Below are 18554 nucleotides of genomic sequence, written 5' to 3' on the forward strand. Positions count from 1 at the left end.
GTCATACGTCAGACATTTTTTTTAGGACAGACAAGGGTGTGGCTAACATAAGAAATATGATATTTATGTAAGTACTTCCACGTAAAACCAGAAAAGTTTGTTTGATGACCTTTTGTTCATATGTGGATAAAAAAAAGTCAGCTCTGCCATTCACCTCTTTCTCACCTGTCTTAGAAAATGCTTAAGTGCTTCTTTAGTCTGAGCTGGACAGCTGATAGTGAAACTTTATTTGGACATTTTCTCATTGACATTGTCTCTCTGTCACCCACTCTGAGTGTGGGATGTTTGCTGTGATCTACTCCGGGCAGCAAAATTCCAAAACTTCCTGTGGAATTGATACTATTGTCAGAGACAGTGAGCCTCAGGTGAGTTTGTGTTGTAGTGATTGGCTTCCATTTCTTTGTAGTTACTCTTGACTTTAGTAGACTACAGCTGATAGGAACATACTGTTTTACAGAGCAAATATAATATGTTAAGAAAACTGTTTAGATTTATGAGATTAAAACTGATACAGAATTATCCAATGGGTCTACTATATTCTCTGATAGTGTTTTAGGTTGTGTGCTGATAAGAAATGGTTGACATGAACTTGCATAATTTTAAAAAACCTATAGGGCTAGCAAATGGCGTTTATGAAGGGGCCAAAGAGTTAAAGAAGTTCATGTAGCTAAGTGTAGGGCAATAAAATAAACAGTAGATGGCAGTAGTGTACTATTTTTCAGTTGTTAGGTTTTTGAGATCGACTGATGTGACGCATGCTCTGTACAGTGGATGTAAACATTGGAGCTGCCCTTTTGTTGGCACGAGCGGGCTGTAGATTTGTGTAGGCTACACGTATTCGGCTCGATGTGCTGGACGGTGGAGCTGTTGCCTGGTGGTGGAATCAGCTAGCGGCAGCTAACAAGCAAACTAAAACTCGGCATTAAATAAAATCTGAAACCGGGCTGTTGAACTCCTTACAGTTCAATTGCGCAAGACTGTGCAGTTGTACTTTTGTCCATGGAAAGTTCATATTGATCTCTGAGGGTTGAAAAGGCTTCCAGGCAAGGTAAGCACGGTTCAGAATTATTATTTTGGAGAGCAAGGAGCTGTTGCTAGCTAACGTTAATAGTTGTCAAGCTACTTTTCCTCTCCAGCCGGATAGGTTTCATGTTAGCTAGCTAGCTACAGTGTTTGGAAATAGTCTGGAGTTAATCATGCGTCTGGTACTGTAGGTTGCTTGAGACGGCACTGTATTTCAGTTTAGCTTTTTATGTCACTAAATAACGTTAGTTTGCTAACTTGCTGGCTAATCATGTAAACTGCATTAGCTAACTGGTTAGCTACCTAGCTTGCTAACTAACTAGCAACTTCCATAGCTAATAAGCTGTTTGTTCATCGATGATATGCACAAGTGTTTGCTATGAATTCATAATTCATCGCTAGTTAGCTAAACTGCATGCAAACTATTTCCTGTAGCCAGCCAAGGAACTTCAGAAAGTAACGGTTACATATGTGGAAAGCAAACAAAACTCACACCTCATCAGATACTTCAAACAACCCCCGTTAAATACTTCAGTTACTGTAGCTAGTTACATTTTTAGTCACACAATGGTTGAAGGAGAACCGTTTTTTGCTTATCGTTTTACAGTTACTTTCAAGATAGCTGATATAGTTTTAAGTTAATCTGTTTCAAGTCCACCACCAGTCAGTTTCCAGGTGAGTTCTTCAAATGTACAGTACCTGGCTGATTATCCAGCTGATCTGATCCTCTTACTTACAGCTGCACTAGGGTCGGAGGAGCCCAATATTGGACGAAAGGAGCCTAACATTACTCCTTAGTCCAAGGACATTGCATGTTCTGTTTAAAGGGCGAATTGGCTCTGGAAGCTATAACAGCCAAATACTCCATCTAAACGTGAATTGATTCTGAATTGCAGTACTGTTCTATAAACATAAATCCCTCTACTTTCATATTACATCTAAATAATTTCACAAATGCAAAATACACACTTGCGGAAAACAATGTTCTAAAATGTGCACAGCAAATGCAAGTGGTTTCATGGACAGATTAAAATAGCTGTTAGAAATTTAGAAAGAGGGGAGATCTAAAGATGCAACAACTATCATGTGTTAATATGAGTAGGATAATGCCTTTGGCTACTAGACAATGAAAGAAAGTTGAAAGAACCAATAGAAGAAAGCATATGAGGAAGTCTATAAAATAATTGCCTCCATGTTTCTATGGTGGGATTTTGGCTATAGGCTACTTTGAAGCAAGGTAAGACATGCCTCATAATATGTAGTAAATTGTCCAGATTTCAATCAATCAAGGAACAGGAAAGCCATTTGTTTTGGAAACTCCCATCTCATGTGCTACAGAAACACCGCTAACCAAACAACAGTGCTAGGTGGGCTGGGTACATTAATTAAAGGGTAACTACACAAAAAAACAAAATTTCTTAGATTTTTCCAGACCTCAAAAGTGGTCTCCTGGTGGGTTTTAAGTGTTATGGACATAGAACATCACATTTTGTTATTGTTCTATTAGTTTGACTTTGAGAGCAAAAACATTTAAAAAGGGGGTGAAATCTGGAACCTGTGAATTACTGAGTTGACGGCTTCATTTATCTGTTTCAATAGTAGACCTACTATTAGCCTACTTGCACAGTACAGCTTGTGTACAGTATTGCTTCCATCCCAACCTGGGATCGAACCAGGGACCCTCTGAACACATCCACAACTGACGCGGTCTTTGTAGAGCTAGTGAAACAACTACTTCAATGTCTCAGAGCGAGTGACGTCACCGATTGAAATGCTACTAGTGCACACTGCTAACTAGTTAACCATTTCACATCGGTTGGCCTGATTGTGTGAAAGATCAATATGGGATTTATCATTTCAGGTCAGAGTCTATGTCACTGTTTGTCATCTTTCACACAAGGCGCCCTTCTTATTTATATTTTTTATTAATTGATTGTGGTAAGTTCATTTATATTTTTTTGAGATGTGAATATCAAGTATGTCTACTTCACCATCCACCCATTTTATTGGTAAACTACAAGGTAGTGTTAACATTGTCTTTTTAATGATCCAATACGTAATATGGAACACTTGTCATAATTAGGTTTTAGTCCAGGTAGGCTAGAAAAGTGATCAAGATCTTCAATGAGACTGAACAGGTTTCCAGATTTTGGACTTAAGAAAAAACTACAGTCATCAGCATACATTGACACTTGTTTTTATCTTCCGGATTTCAAACCCCTTGATGTTCTTGTTGGATCTAATTTTAAAAGCTAGCATTTCAATGGCCATAATAAATAAATAAGGAGACAATGGACAGCCTTGTTTTACTCCTCTTAAAAGCTCAATACTTTCTGAGAAGTAACCATTATTTATTATTTTACATCTGGGGTTGCTGTACATAACCTAAAGGCCCCTTTCCTTTGCTGGGTGGGACATTTCTATATATTCTTTGCAAAATTAGTGTATACCCACTTCTCCAGACACCACTACACCATTGGGTTGAGGTAAGTTTTCCAAACCATATCTCGCACCTCTGGGTAGATATTTTGATTTAACAAATGAGAGCCAGAACAAATCACCAAATCTGGTTATACTTGATCAAAAATATTTATTGTACTTATAAGGGAGCTGTCAACATCAAATCAAATTTTTATCAGTCACATACACGTGATAAACAGATGTTATTGCAGGTGTAGCGAAATGCTTGTGCTTCTAGCTCCGACAGTGCAATAATATCTAACAAATTAAACAACATATACCCAATACACACATCTAAGTATGAATGAATTAAGACTATATACATATGGACGAGCGATGGCATAGCGGAACGGACTAAGATACAGTAGAATAGTTTTGAAAAACAGTATATACATATGAGATGAGTAATGCAAGATATGTAAGCATTATTAAGTGAATGAGATACCGTAAAATTGTATAGAAAACAGTATATACACATGATGAGTAATGCCAGATATGTAAACATTAAGTGACTAAGATACCGTAGAATAGTATAGAATACAGTATATACATATGAGATGAGTAATGCCAGATATGTAAACATTATTAAAGTGACTAGTGTTCCATTCCTGAAAGTGACCAGTGATTCCTAGTCTATGGCTATAGGCAGCAGGCCTCTAATGTGTTAGTGATGGCTGTTTAACCTCTTATGACACCAATCGCATAGGGGGCAGTATTGTCACTTTCGGATGAAATACGTGCCCATATTAAACTACCTCCTACTCAAACTCAGAAGTTAGGATATGCATATTATTAGTAGATTTGGATAGAAAACACTGACGTTTCTAAAACGGTTTGAATGATGTCTGTGAGTATAACAAAACTCCTATGGCAGGCAAAAACCTGAGAAAAATCCTACCAGGAAGTGGAAATCTGATGCGTGGAATCTTTCCAAGTCATTGCCTATCTAACACACAGTGACTAAGGATTCATTTAGCACTTCCTAAGGCTTCCACTAGATGTCAACAGTCTTTAGAACCTTGTTTCAGCCTTTTGCAGTGAACAGAGAGCGAACAAGAAGGCTGGGAAGTTGTTGACTCAGGGAAGGACATCAGTTCATTGGCGCGCATTCACGTGAGGAGGTAGCTGTGTTCCATAACATTTTTCTTGACATTGGAATTGTCCGGTTGGAATATTATTGAAGTTTGACGTTAAAAAGGCCCTAAAGATTGATGCTTTACAACGTTTGACATGTTTGAACGAACGTAAATATAACTTTTTTTTACTTTTCGTCGTGACATTTTCCGTGCGCTTCCTACATTTGGAGTAGCTAACTGAACGCGCAAACAACAAGGAGCTATTTGGACATAAATTATGGACTTTATTGAACAATACAACATTTATTGTGGACCTGGGATTCCTGGAAGTGCCTTCTGATGAAGATCATCAAAGGTAAGTGAATATTTCTAATGCTATTTATGATTTTAGATGACTCCAAATGGCAGGTATCTGTATTGCGTAGTGTATTTTTCTGAGCGTGGTACTCAGATTATTGCAAAGTGTGCTTTCCCCATGAAGCTTTTTTGAAATCAGTCACAGCGGTTGCATAAAGGAGATGTTCATCTATAATTCTTATTTTATCAACGTTTATGATGAGCATTTTTGTAAATTGTTGTGCACATTCACCGGTAGTATTGGAGGCAGAATATTTTCTGAACGTCACGCGCCAATGTAAAATGCTGTTTTTGGATATAAATATGAACTTTATCGAACAAAAAATGCATGTATTGTGTAACGTGATGTCCTAGGGGTGTCATCTGATGAAGATCGTCAAAGGTTAGTGCTTCATTTAGCTGTGTTTTGGGTTTTTGTGATGCATCTAGTTGCTTGGAAAATGGCTGTGTGGTTATTTTTGTCTATGTACTCTCCTAACATGATCTAATGTTTTGCTTTCGCTGTAAAGCCTTTTTGAAATCGGACAACGTGGTTCGATTCAGGAGAAGTGTATCTTTAAAATGGTGTAAAATAGTCGTATGTTTGAGAAATTGACATTAATAGATTTGTGGTTTTGAATTTGGCGCTCTGATTTTTCACTGGCTATTGTCAAACTCGGTGTCGTATGAAGTTAACAGTCTGATGGCCTTGAGATGGAAGCTGTTTTTCAGTCTCTCGGTCTCAGCTCTGATGCACCTGTACTGACTTTGCCTTCTGGATGATAGCGGGGTGAACAGGCAGTGGCTCGGCTCGGGTGGTTGATGTCCTTTGATCTTTTTGGCCTTAGTGTGACATCGGGAGCTGTAGGTGTCCTGGAGGGCGAGTAGTTTGCCCCCGGTAATGCAATGGGCGGACCGCACCACCCTCTGGAGAGCCTTGTGGTTGCGTGCTGAGCAGTTGCCCTACCACGCGATGATACAGCCTGACAGGATGCTTTTAAATTGTGCATCTGTAAAAATTTGTGAGGGTTTTAGGTGACAAGCCAAATTTCTTTGGTCTCCTGAGGTTGAAGAGGCTCTGTTGCGCCTTCTTCACCGTGCTGTCTGTGTGGGTGGCCCATTTTGGGGCCCCAGTTATGAGGATCAGCGGAGTGGAGGGGATGTTTCCTACCTGGGGGCCCAGTTGCACAGGGTGGGGTTCAGACCCAGGGCCTCGAGCTTAATGATGAGCTTGGAGGGTACTATGGTGTTGAATGCTGAGCTATAGTCAGTAAACAGCATTCTTCATTGCCCTATTCCTCTTGTCCAGATGGGATAGGGCAGTGTGATGGCGATTGCATTGTCTGTGGACCTATTGGGGCGGTAAAAAAATTGAAGTGGGTCTAGGGTGACAGGTAAGGTGGAGGGATATAATCCTTGACGAGTCTCTCAAAGCACTTCACGATTACAGCAGTGAGTGCTACAGGGCGATAACTTAATGACTAAGTTACCTTTGCCTTCTTGGGTACAGGAACAATGGTGGCCATCTTGAAGCATGTGGGGACAGCAGACTGGGATAGGGAGATAATCGGCATGGCCGATTAATTTGGGCGGATTTCAAGTTGGGCTGATTTAAAGTTTTCATAACAATCGGTAATCGGCATTTTTGGAAGCCGATCACATTGGACTCCACGAGGAGACTGCGTGGTAGGCTGACCACCTGTTACACGAGTGCAGCAAGGATCCAAGGTAAGTTGCTAGCTAGCATTAAACTTCTCATAAAAAAACAATCAATCTTCACATAATCACTAGTTAACTACACATAGTTGATATTACTAGTTTAACTAGCTTGTCCTGCGTTGCAATCGATGCGTTGCCTGTTCATTTATCATCGAATCACAGCCTACTTCGCCAAACGGGTGATGATTTAACAAGCGCATTCGCGAAAAAAGCACTGTCGTTGCACCAATGTACCTATCCATAAACATCAATGCCCTTCTTAAAATCGATACACAAGGATATTTTTTTAATCCTGCATATTTCGAAATTCATGTTAGCAGGCAATATTAACTAGGGAAATTGTCACTTCTCTTGCGTTCTGTGCAAGCAGAGTCAGGGTATATGCAGCAGTTTGGGCCGCCTGGCTGGTTGCGAACTGTGTGAAGACAATTTTTTTCATAACAAAGACCGTAATTAATTTGCCAGAATTTTACATAATTATGACATAACATTGAAGGTTGTGCAATGTAAGAGCAATATTTAGACTTATGGATGCCACCCGTTCGATAAAATATGGAACGGTTCTGTATTTCACTGAAAGAATAAACTTTTTGTTTTCGAAATGATAGTTTCCGGATTTGACCATATTAATGACCTAAGGCTCGTATTTCTGTGTTTATTAGAATTAAGTCTGTGATTTGATATTTGATAGAGCAGTGGTAGGCAGCCCCAGGCTCGTAAGCATTCATTCAAACAGCACTTTCCTGCATTTGCCAGTAGCTCTTCTCAATGTTTGAAGCACAGCGCTATTTATGACTTCAAGCCTATCAACTCCCGAGATTATGCTGGCAATACTATAGTGCCTATAAGAACATCCAGAAGTCAAAGGTATATGAAATACAAATGGTATAGAGAGAGAGTCCTATAATTCCTATAATAACTACAACCTAAAACTTCTTACCTGGGAATATTGAACCACCAGCTTTCATATGTTCTGAGCAAGGAACTTAAATGTTAGCTTTTTTTTACATGGCACATATTGCACTTTTACTTTCTTCTCCAACACTGTGTTCTTGCATTATTTAAACCAAATTGAACATGTTTCGTTATTTATTTGAGACTAAATAGATTTTTATTTATATATTATATTAAGTTAAAATAAGTGTTCATTCAGTATTGTTGTAATTGTCATTATTACAAATATATATGTAAAAATAGGCCGATTTAATCGGTATATGCTTTTTTTGGTTTTCCAATAATTGGTTACGGCGTTGAAAAATCATAATCTGTCGACCTCTGGTCTGGACCGGCAGCCTTGCAAGGGTTAACATGTTTCAATGTTTTACTCACGTCGGCCTCAGAGGAGAGCCCACAGCCCTTGGTAGCGGGCCGTGTCGGTGGCACTGTGTTATCCTCAATGCGTGCGAAGAATGTGTTTAGCCTGTCCGGAAGCAAGACGTTGGTCTCGGCGATGTTGCTGGTTTTCCTTTTGTAGTCTGTGATTGTCTGTAGTCCCCGCCACATACGTCTCGTGTCTGAGCCGTTGAATTGCGACTCCACTTTATTTCTATACTGAAGTATAGAGTTGATATTGTGAGAGCTCAATGATTCTGAGTTGGGGCTTGTCTTATCTAGCCCAACGTTGTTACATTTCCTTAATCCACCACAATTGTCTCAATGTGTCGAACCTACAGATATCCACTGGATGAGGTGGCCAAATACCCTGTTCTCTTGTGAGTACTAAGAACTGTTAGTTCTTAGAATAGAGGTTAAGGAGAGACTTGTTTGAAACGGACATACCTCATTCCGAACATGCAAGTTTCAGAGTACAGAGGGTGGGGGCAAGAACAAAAGACCCGTGTTGGATTAGGCACAGAGTTAGGTGAAAACAGCAATTTACACAACCAGAGTACAGGATTGTACATACCTACCATTTAAAGTAATGCAAATATAAATTTTTCGCCCCCACACGCTGGCTCCGCTGTGTCTTAATATACACACGAATGCTGTCCGACCCTAGTGCAGCTGTAAGCAAGCGGGTCAGATCTGCTGGCTATTGGCTGAGAGAGAAAACAGTAGCTAACGTTTGTCGCCTATACTGTACAACCATCCAGTTCTTTGTGTACAGTGAGAAATAAGTCATGTAGGTAGGGCCAGCCGAGGGCATAGATTTTCCGTTCTCCTCCTCTTAGCGTGTTTACTTTTCATTGAAAGTAAGCACACCAAGGACTTTTCATCATAGGAGGAAATCCCTGCTGAAATGTTTCCATAAACCCCACCATTTCCATCTGATCCTTGGAAGTAATCATCATCTAGCTGCACTCTCACTGTGCAGGAATCCTCCTCAACCCGAACCCAGCTCTATGGATACGTCCCAAATAGCACCCTATTCCCTACATTATGGTGCACGATTTTTGACCAGAGCCTTATGTCAAAACTAGTGTACTATTGGGAATAGGGTGCCATTTGGAACGCAGAAGTGTTGAAGATCCCCTTTCAACTTGATCCACTTAACTGCTGATCCAGGTGTGCAGTCATCTGTTGCTATGCTGGCTGTTGGCTAGTAATCCTGTAGCTAGCTGACACTCACATTTCTCTTTCTCTTCCTGCACCATGAACAACTTCAGACTAAAAATGGCTGCCTATTATCTTAGACCTAGCCTAGTTGATAACACTAGGAAACTACTGCCTTAGCACTGGACTCCTCATAGGCACACCTGTTTTAGACATTTGTGCTTTGTAATTGAGTCACATGCTGGTCTGCTCTGCCGTATCACAGTCCTGGCCAGACATTCCTGCCATGTAACCTCTTGGTGTTTTCTTGGATCGTTTGTTGGCTTGGAGGAGTAGTGTGGGAGTGTGACTTCAGATTTGAATCACACCACTGAGAGAGACTGGGCTTGTGGAGGACTGGCTTGTCTGTACTTGCCCTCTGTCACACTTTGGTTGTTTTTATGACAGAGTGCTTCCCCTTCATAATTGTCTAACCATATAGAGTAGACTACCGGTATGGCAGGCTCCACGTGAATCCTATGGAGTGATTTAGCAGAGCAACATTCCACCAACTGCCCATTCAGATTCTGTGGCGTTTTCATTTGCTTAAGAACATCATGGTGTGTGGATGTTTGTTGTCATAAAACCAGTTGAGTCACCACCATTGATAATGTATTCAGTGCTGTGTGTATTTGAATGCGTTTCTTGAAAGTTGTAAGGAGGTGCCCCCTTCCATGGTGTCAACATGGGAATACTGTTGTAGGCCACATGTAAATTGTCTAGCCTAGGTTTTCCATTTGAGTCCCAGCTAACCGTATAACGCTTATTGCATTGTACATTGAGGAAAGATGCTCAAGGAGGCCATTGATAATGCTGAATGTACACTGCACCAATCTGAGATGCCTTCTGTGTGTGAACTGAAAAGCCTTTATTCTCACGCCTGACAGACTGTGTGCCCTTTCTGGCAGCCCTCCTTTCCCATAGTCTCTCAGACAACAGCAAATGGAATGTATGTTCTTGTTCTCTGAAGGTGGCCCACATTAACATTCTGTTTTCTAATCTCCCTGCTGTGCCATGCTGCGATTTGAGTTCTTATCGTGTGGAGAGAATGTTTATGTTTATGTGCAGGTGCAATATAAATAATATTCCAGTTCTGTTGCTGATGCAATTCTATTTCTCTCTGTTACTTTTCTCACTTAGAAGTGACAGCAATAGATTAAAAGCATTGATTTTCCTTATGCCTACATACTGAAATAAAGTTACCGTAATTCACAGGATGTAACAAATTAGGAAAATAGTCAAATTGATAGCTGGATTTGGCTTATCCTAGTTGAGTTAGTAGTGCTACATTTCCCGAGGTTTGTCTTTTCAGCTGCACTGCACTGAGATGCATTGCTCTTGACTGCTGCTGGCCTTGGTGAGTTTCAGTTTGCTGATCTCACTGGCGACGTTGTTTTGCTAAGAAGCCCTTTTATTCAGACGTGCCTTTCATTAGCCATGCAGAATGCTTCTCTCGCTGCATCCAAAATGGCACCCTATTCCCTATATAGTGCAATACTTTTGACCTGAGCCCCATGGGCCCTGGTCAAAAGTAGTGCACTATATAGGGAATAGGGTGCCATTTGGGATGCAACCCACCATTCATTCACCGCTCTGTTCCTTGGCTTAACAAAAGAGGGAATGATTATAGACTGCACCCAACCAGGATTTATGTAGGGGGGACCCAGACTGGGCATAGGCCTAGCTGCTGAGAAGAATGTCAGTATGGGTAGCCTACCACCTGTGCACTAGTAGAAACCCTTTCATCAGGTTTTTAACCACATAGGCTTAAGGCGTCAGCATGCTTCAGTTCGGCTGGCACCAAACGGAACGAGTGTGCTCGCATACTCCCTTAAAAGACCTTCGCTTGAAAAACGATAAAAAAGACGCAATAGTAGTTTTTGAGTAGTCCTTTTTGAGACGCCATAGCCAGTATACACTTCCTCAAAATAGTCATAATTAATCTAAGATAACTCATGAAATCGATCGTTAATTTTGAGGTTTTTGCCAGAGAGATCTTAGTCGGGAAATTTTACATCTAAGAAGTTTGGTGCAGTATTTTTCAATGAAAATGTGCATGACAAGTCGTCTCTCATTGAATGATGACAAAGACTTTATTGAAGAATCCCTACTGTTGACCAATCACCGACGAAAGGGCGTGGACTTCGGCTCCCTCACCGAAGTCCGAAACGAACAAAAACGTCACAATGTATGGACTAACTGTTTCGGCTGGGAGGCATGCAGATGCCTTTACTCCTGGAGTAGGTGCTGTGCCTGAGTGAGTTGCCTGTCCGAGCCTGCTAGAAGAATAAGCCTACTCCTCTTTTTGTGACAGGTCTATAGATTTTAGACAGTAAATCTTACATAATCTCAGTGGACCATTTGTTCCTAGTATTAAAGCACTGTATGCGAGATCATGTTCTAATTGTATTCCCCTCCACTGTTATGTCCCAGTGCACAGACACCTCCACGGCAGAATGTTTTTGATTTAGGTGCTCAGCGGAGAGAGACATAAGGGTGAGGCTCTCACTGTACCGTACTACAATATGTGTTTGTTCACTTGGCACAAACGATCTGAAGCATTAAACCCTGGATCAGGCTACTCTCTCTCTCATCTTCCTTCCCTTTCTATGTCAATCCCAGAGTAATCTTTTCTCCTACCGGTTAGTTCTGCCTGGCATAACACATTGGGGATGTGCTGAGGGAGCTTCTCTTACACCCTGGCATCCTCCTCTTGGCTCCCAGAGGGAGGCTGCCTCCCAAATGGCACTCTATTCCCTACATAGTGCACTCTTTTGACCATGGCCCCATTGGCCTCTGGTCAAAAGCAGTGCACTAATTCTGTAGGGAATAGGGTGCCATTTTGGACAGAGTGTTAGAAGAGCCTGGCTTGGTTCAAATAAAATGTTATTTGTAACATGTTTTGTAAAGAACAGGTGTAGACTAACAGTGAAATGCATACTTACAGGTCCTTCCCAACAATGCAAAGAGGAAACCAATAGAAATAAAGAATAACACAAGGAATAAATACACAGAGTAATGATAACTTGGCTATATACACGGGTCACCAGTACCAAGTCAATGTGCAGGGGTACGAGGTAATTGAGGTAGATATGTCCATATAGGTAGGGATAAAGTGACTAGGAAACAGAATAGATAATAACCAGTAACATCAGCGAATGTCAGTGTTTTCCAACCCTGGTCCTCGAGTACCCCCAACAGTACACGTTTTTATTGTAACCCTGGACAAGCACACCTGATTCAACTTGTCAACTAATCATGCCCTCACTGAGTTGAATAAGGTGTGTTGTGAAGGGCTACAACAAAACTGTGTACTGTTGGGGGTACTCGAGAACCAGAGTTGGGGAACACTGGCATATGTGATGAGTCAAGATTTAGTGCAAAAAGGGTCAATGCGGATAGTCCGGGTAGCTAGTGGTTAGCTAATTAGCAGTCTTATGGCTTGGGGGTAGAAGCTGTTCAGGGTCCTGTTGGTTCCAGACTTGGTGCATCAGTACTGCTTGCCGTGCGGTATCAGAGAGAACAGTCTATTACTTTGGTGGCTGGAGTCTTAGACAATTTTTAGGACTTCCTCTGACACCGCCTGGTATAGAGGTCCTGGATGGCAGGGAGCTTGGCCCCAGTGACGTACTGGGCCATACGCCGTTGCTATACCAAGCAGTAATGCAGTCAGTCAAGATGCTCTCAATGGTGGAGCTGTAGAACTTTTTTGAGGATCTGAGGGCCTAAATCTCAGCCTCCTGAGCGGAAAGAGGTGTTGTCGCTACCAATATAGTGCTGGAGGGAATGGCGTCCGTTTGACCAATTGTGCTATGTTGTGTATTTCAGTTTGCGCTGATCTTGATTTATTTATTTTTTTGTACATAATGTTTCCGCCATCGTTTCCTATGACTGAAAAGAGCTTCCCGACCACAGAACAGCTATCATTAACCCTCATTTGCACTAGGACTTCTGCTTCAATGGGTCAGAAGCAAAAGACATATTGAGTATCCCGGACCATCCCCAAATTCCCGACACTTAGAGGAGACTGCGCTATAAAAGTCGGCGTAAGGGATACCAGACGAGACTACGTCGAAGAGTGGATAAACCGCCTCTACCCTCCGTTCTATTGGTGAACGTGCAATCACTGGAGCATAAACTGGATGAGCTCCGTTTGTGACTATCCTTTCAGTGTGATGTGATGTGAACTGTAATATCCAATGTTTCTTAGTCGTGACTGAACAAGGACATGGTAAATATAAATCTAGCTGGTTTTTCTGTACATCGGCAGGACAGAACGGTGGCTTCTGGGAAGCTCAGGGGTGTGTGCCTCTTTTGTTAACAGCTGGTGCAAAATCTCTAATATTAGGGAAGTCTGGAGGTTCTGCTTAGGGCTGCCCATATTACCGCCACACCGGCAGTCATGAGTCATGACCGCAGTGAAATTCCATATGACCGTTGAGTGACGGTAATCTCTTGTTATGTACTCTAAACATAGAGTGCATTTGGAAAGTATTCAGACCCCTTGACTTTTTCCACATTTTGCTACGTTACAGCCTTATTCTAAAATGGAATAAATGTTTTTCCTCATCAATCTACACCCATAGTGAAGCAAAAACAGGTATTTAGAAATGTTTGCGAATTCATACAAAATAAAAACGGATACCTTATTTACATAGGTATTCAGCACCTTTGCTATGAGACTCAATTGAGCTCAGTTGCATCCTGTTTCCATTGGTCATCCTTGAGATGTTTCTACAACTTGATTGGAGTCCACCTGTGGTAAATTCAAATGATTGGCACACAGCTGTCTATATAAGGTCCCACAGTTGACAGTGCATGACAAAACAAAAACCAAGCCATGAGGTTGAAGGAATTGTCCATAGCTCTCCGAGACAGAATTGTGTCAAGGCACATATCTGGGGAAGGCTACCCCAAGAACAGTGGCCTCCATCATTCTTAAATGGAAAAAGTTTGGAACCACCAAGACTCTTCTTAGAGCTGGCCGCCCGGCCAAACTGAGCAAGGGCCTTGGTCAGGGAGGTGACCAAGAACCCGATGGTCACTCTGACAGAGCTCCAGAGTTCCTCTGTGGAGATGGGAGAACCTTCCAGAAGGACAACCATCTCTGCAGCACTCCACCAATTAGGCCTTTATGATAGAGTGGCCAGACGGAAGCAACTCCTCAGTAAAAGGCACATGACAGCCCGCTTGGAGTTTGCCAAAAGGCACCTAAAGGACTCTCAGACCATGAGAAATAAGATTCTCTGGTTTGATGAAACCACGATTGAACTCTTTGGCCTGAATGCCAAGTGTCACGTCTGGAGGAAACCTGGCACCATCCCTACGGTGAAGCGTGGTGGCAGCATCATGCTGTGGGGATGTTTTTCAGCGGCAGGGACTGGGAGACTAGTCAGGATTGAGGGGGACAAAGTACAGAGAGCTCGTTGATGAAAACCTGCTCCAGAGCTCTCAGGACCTCAGACTGGGGAAAAGGTTCACATTCCAACAGGACAACGACCCTGAGCACACAGCCAAGACAACGCAGGAGTGGCTTCGGGACAAGTCTGCCAGAGTCTGGACTTGAACCCGATCGGACATCTCTGGAGAGACCTGAAAATAGCTGTGCAGCGATGCTCCCCGTCTAACCTGACAGAGCTTGAGATGATCTGCAGAGAAGAATGGGAGAAACTCCCCAAATACAGGTGTGATATGCTCAAAGCGTCATAGCCTCGAGGCTGTAGTCACTGCCAAAGGTGCTTCCACAAAGTACTGAGTAAAGGGTCTGAATGCTTACGAAACCAGTCAAAAGTTTGGACACACCTACTCATTCCAGTGGCTTTTACATTTTTACTATTTTCTACATTGTAGAATAATAGCGAAGACATCCGAAACTATGAAATAACACCTATGGAATCATGTAGTAATCAAAAAAGTGTTAAACAAATGAAAATGTATTTCAGATTCTTCAAAGTAGCCACCCTTTGCGTTGATGACAGCTTGGCACACTCTTGGCTTGGCATTCTTTCAACCAGCTACCGGTCTTGTTTGGGGGCAGAGCTCATTTAAAATACTTATTTTTTTTATGCTAGTGGTTGTATTAATTTGGGATCTATCGCGTCCCACAACTGTCCCAGACCATGTTTGGAATATTTATTTATTTATTGCAAAGAATTGGTAAACTTTTGTACTATAGGGGATAGTAGATTGACAGGCTAGTGCTTTTGCTGTTCGTTAGGCCTAATTATGTTGTTGGCTGACAAGGTAAATGTGGACAGTCCTTCCATTATCTTCAATATGCACCTGGGAATTGGATAAGGACGCGCGCAGTTGGTCTTTACTTGTAGCCTGTGAGAAAGACCCAATCACGTGATGGAGAGCCATGTGAGTGAGGGGTGCTTCGGAGCACTCGGGGAGAATGAAATGATTATTATTATATTCCTCCTTGAAAATAATAGCCAATGTGAAGAATAATACCCAAATATGCAAAGGAGGATATTGCATATTAATACCTTTTTGTGTACCTATTTAGGATACATCACCTAGAAGAGAACGTCATTAATATCCATAATTATGCATTTCTGTGTAGTATGTATCAGGGACCCATGATGATGATGATGATAATTCCGTTATCGCGATTCCGTTACCAGTTGTAAATCCACTTCACTTAGTGTAGTTCAATAACCAAAATGTTAGTGATGCACCGATATGACATTTTTGGCCGATATCAATATCTGATATTTTCCCTGCCCCTAAAATTATACCGATATTTAACATTTCATCTGCCTTTTAAGGATTCTAGTACAGTTAAATAGTTAACACATGGACAGGGCGGCAGGTAGCCTAGTAGTTAGAGCGTTGGGCCAGTAACCGAAAGGTTGCTAGATCGAATCCCTGAGCTGACAAGGTAAGAATCTGTCGTTCTGCCCCTGAACAAGGCAGTTAACCCACTGTTCCTAGGCCGTCAGTGAAAATAAGAATTTGCTCTTAACTGACTTGCCTAGTTAAAGGTTACACACACACACCACTATGACCAAAAAGTTATTTGTTGGCATTTGTTGGTATGTCCCCATTACAGAAAAACATAATCAAAACCTATTTCTTTCACTTACTTGCTGTGTTGTTCGTTGTTCATTTGTTCAGTCGTTTCATTCTCAACCAGGATTTCTATGGAACACCGTTTGGGTCTTTGCGTGTCCCAAAAAATAATTGTGTATGTATCTATCTATCTATCAAATAACACCATTTGACCAATCAGGACCTGAATATGACTGCACATCACATAATAATTGAATGTGTTTTTTACACATTGATTACACTATCACTCATATTTCATATGTCACAGCGATTCATCGATACGTATGCTTTGACGCTGGTAGAGTTGTCAAAAAAAGCTGCAAGTACATGGATGCAAACAATGTTCTTCCCCAAAAACATAGCAAAACGACATCTGTTTCAGTAGCTATAGTTAGCTAGCTACAATGTTCTCCCCCCCCCCCCCAAAAAAAAAAAAAAAATTCTGCTGGGAGTTAGAATAGTGGAATTTGGTTGTGCATAGGGCCATTACGGTGACCGTATTGCCGCCACACCGGCGGTCACGAGTCATGAAGGGGTGGCAGCCTTACACGGAACCAAAACCGTCTGCGTGCATAAATGTATTTTGTCCCCCTACACCAAACACGATCACGACACGTAGGTTAAAATATCAAAACAAACTCTGAACTAATTACATTAATTTGGGAACAGGTCGAAAAGCATTAAACATTTTATGGCAATTTAGCTAGTTAGCTTGCACTTGCTAGCTAATTTGTCCTATTTAGCTAGCTTGCTGTTGCTAGCTAATTTGTCCTGGGATATAAACATTGAGTTGTTATTTTACCTGAAATGCACAAGGTCCTCTACTCTGACAATTAATCCACACATAAAACGGTCAACCGAATCGTTTCTAGTCATCTCTCCTCCTTCCAGGCTTTTTCATCTTATAGGTGATTGGCATCTGAACTTTCATAGTATTACTACACCGACCGGCAACACAGTTCGTCTTTCAATCACCCATGTGGGTATAACCAATGAGGAGATGGCACGTGGGTACCTGCTTCTATAAACTAAATGAACGAGTGTAGCCCACAGCCAAATGGCATAGCCAGATGAGGACCTGGCATAAGGACAACTCCGCGTATACTATTCTGTTCTTCTGAAATAGACTACATTTTCTTCATATCATGTTTCTTTAGACCTGTCTAAAATAATGGATTTATTATGACGGTGTAGGCTATATTACATGGATTTATTATACTTTTTTAAAATGTAAATGTTCCAGAGGTCTGCATCAGTGGCCTGTAGGCTGTGTGTTCAAGTCAGGAGATGGTAAATGTGTTTGTTAATTAACAGTCAACTACCGTGAGAATGGATGTAGGAGACCTGCAAGCAACTTCGGCCCCTCGTGAGTTCAGGTTTTTGGTGGCCCTCACCCCATCAAAGTTGCCCATCCCTAGACTTACTCATTTTAAAGCCACTTATCCCTTATAAATAAGGATAGGAATTGCCAGGGACCTCACCGTACGATATTATCATGATACTTAGGTGCCGATACGATATGTATTGCGATTATTACGATTCTATATGTATTGCGATTCGATACTGTGATTTTATTGCGTTTTATTTCTAACATATTGCTCACTATATGTCTGTTGCAGAGAGATGCGAGAGCAAGATGGAGAACAAGCTATAGAATGAAACTTAATGGTGTTCTAGCGCACGAACAGCCAGCTCGCGCTTTTTACAAATTGATACTTGGATTCAAAGTATTAGTATAATATTGTCCCAAAAATTTATAGCGTGTTTTGTAACTGTGTAAAAAATAAATAAAAAATTCTCTCCCCATCACTGCATACAAAACTATCTTGACCCATTAATTTCACACATACTTGTATTTTTGAACAAGAGTAATGAGTCTAGTTTCCTGCAAGTCCAGAAGGGAGATTTTTTGTATTTTTTTAGGCAGGTCAGGGATGGGGTGTAGCGCTAAAAAGAGTGCTGGTCTTGTTTCCTGTTTTTCAGTGCAAGGCAGGATATAGGGCCTAGTACGGAGCTGGCGATACTGTACTGACTGGTCAGCTAAAATAACTATTTCTGTTTACTAGACTAGAGCCTGAGGGTTGTTTTAGACTAATTGTACAGTGGAGTTCACAGGCCTTTTAGCCAAGTCTAAAGTATCAGATGGCGAAGGCGAATGCCAGCCACATTGACTCATTCCATCCCACAGAGGTAGGCTACATGTCAGAGCAAAGTCTGGTGATAGACCTTGGTGTCAGGTGTGGGTCACAGCTAGCCCTGGCTTCCCGTTTTTAGACTGGAGAGGGAATCAACACCTGCCCAAAACTTTTGCAGACACAAACAGGAACTAGAATACACTGATAAATATCCGTC

General features: G+C 41.5%; 1 protein-coding gene across 4 annotated transcripts in view; it reads left to right on the forward strand.

Annotated features, from left to right (window-relative positions):
* The first annotated feature begins 128 nt into the window (after positions 1-128).
* LOC106584166 (ecotropic viral integration site 5 protein homolog) overlaps positions 129-18554 on the forward strand; it is a 93666-nt gene continuing 75240 nt past the window's right edge. For 2 of the 4 annotated variants that reach the window (XM_014169108.2, XM_045706452.1), the window contains exon 1: positions 129-365. In XM_014169108.2, the coding sequence (XP_014024583.1) occupies positions 282-365 (84 nt within the window). In that variant the 5' untranslated portion in view covers positions 129-281. Of the gene's footprint in view, positions 366-739; positions 1049-18554 lie in introns of those variants that run through there. The other 2 variants (XM_014169111.2, XM_014169109.2) reach the window with 2 other exon arrangements.

The sequence above is a fragment of the Salmo salar genome, chromosome ssa23, assembly GCF_905237065.1.
Source record: "Salmo salar chromosome ssa23, Ssal_v3.1, whole genome shotgun sequence".
NCBI lineage: Eukaryota > Metazoa > Chordata > Actinopteri > Salmoniformes > Salmonidae > Salmo > Salmo salar.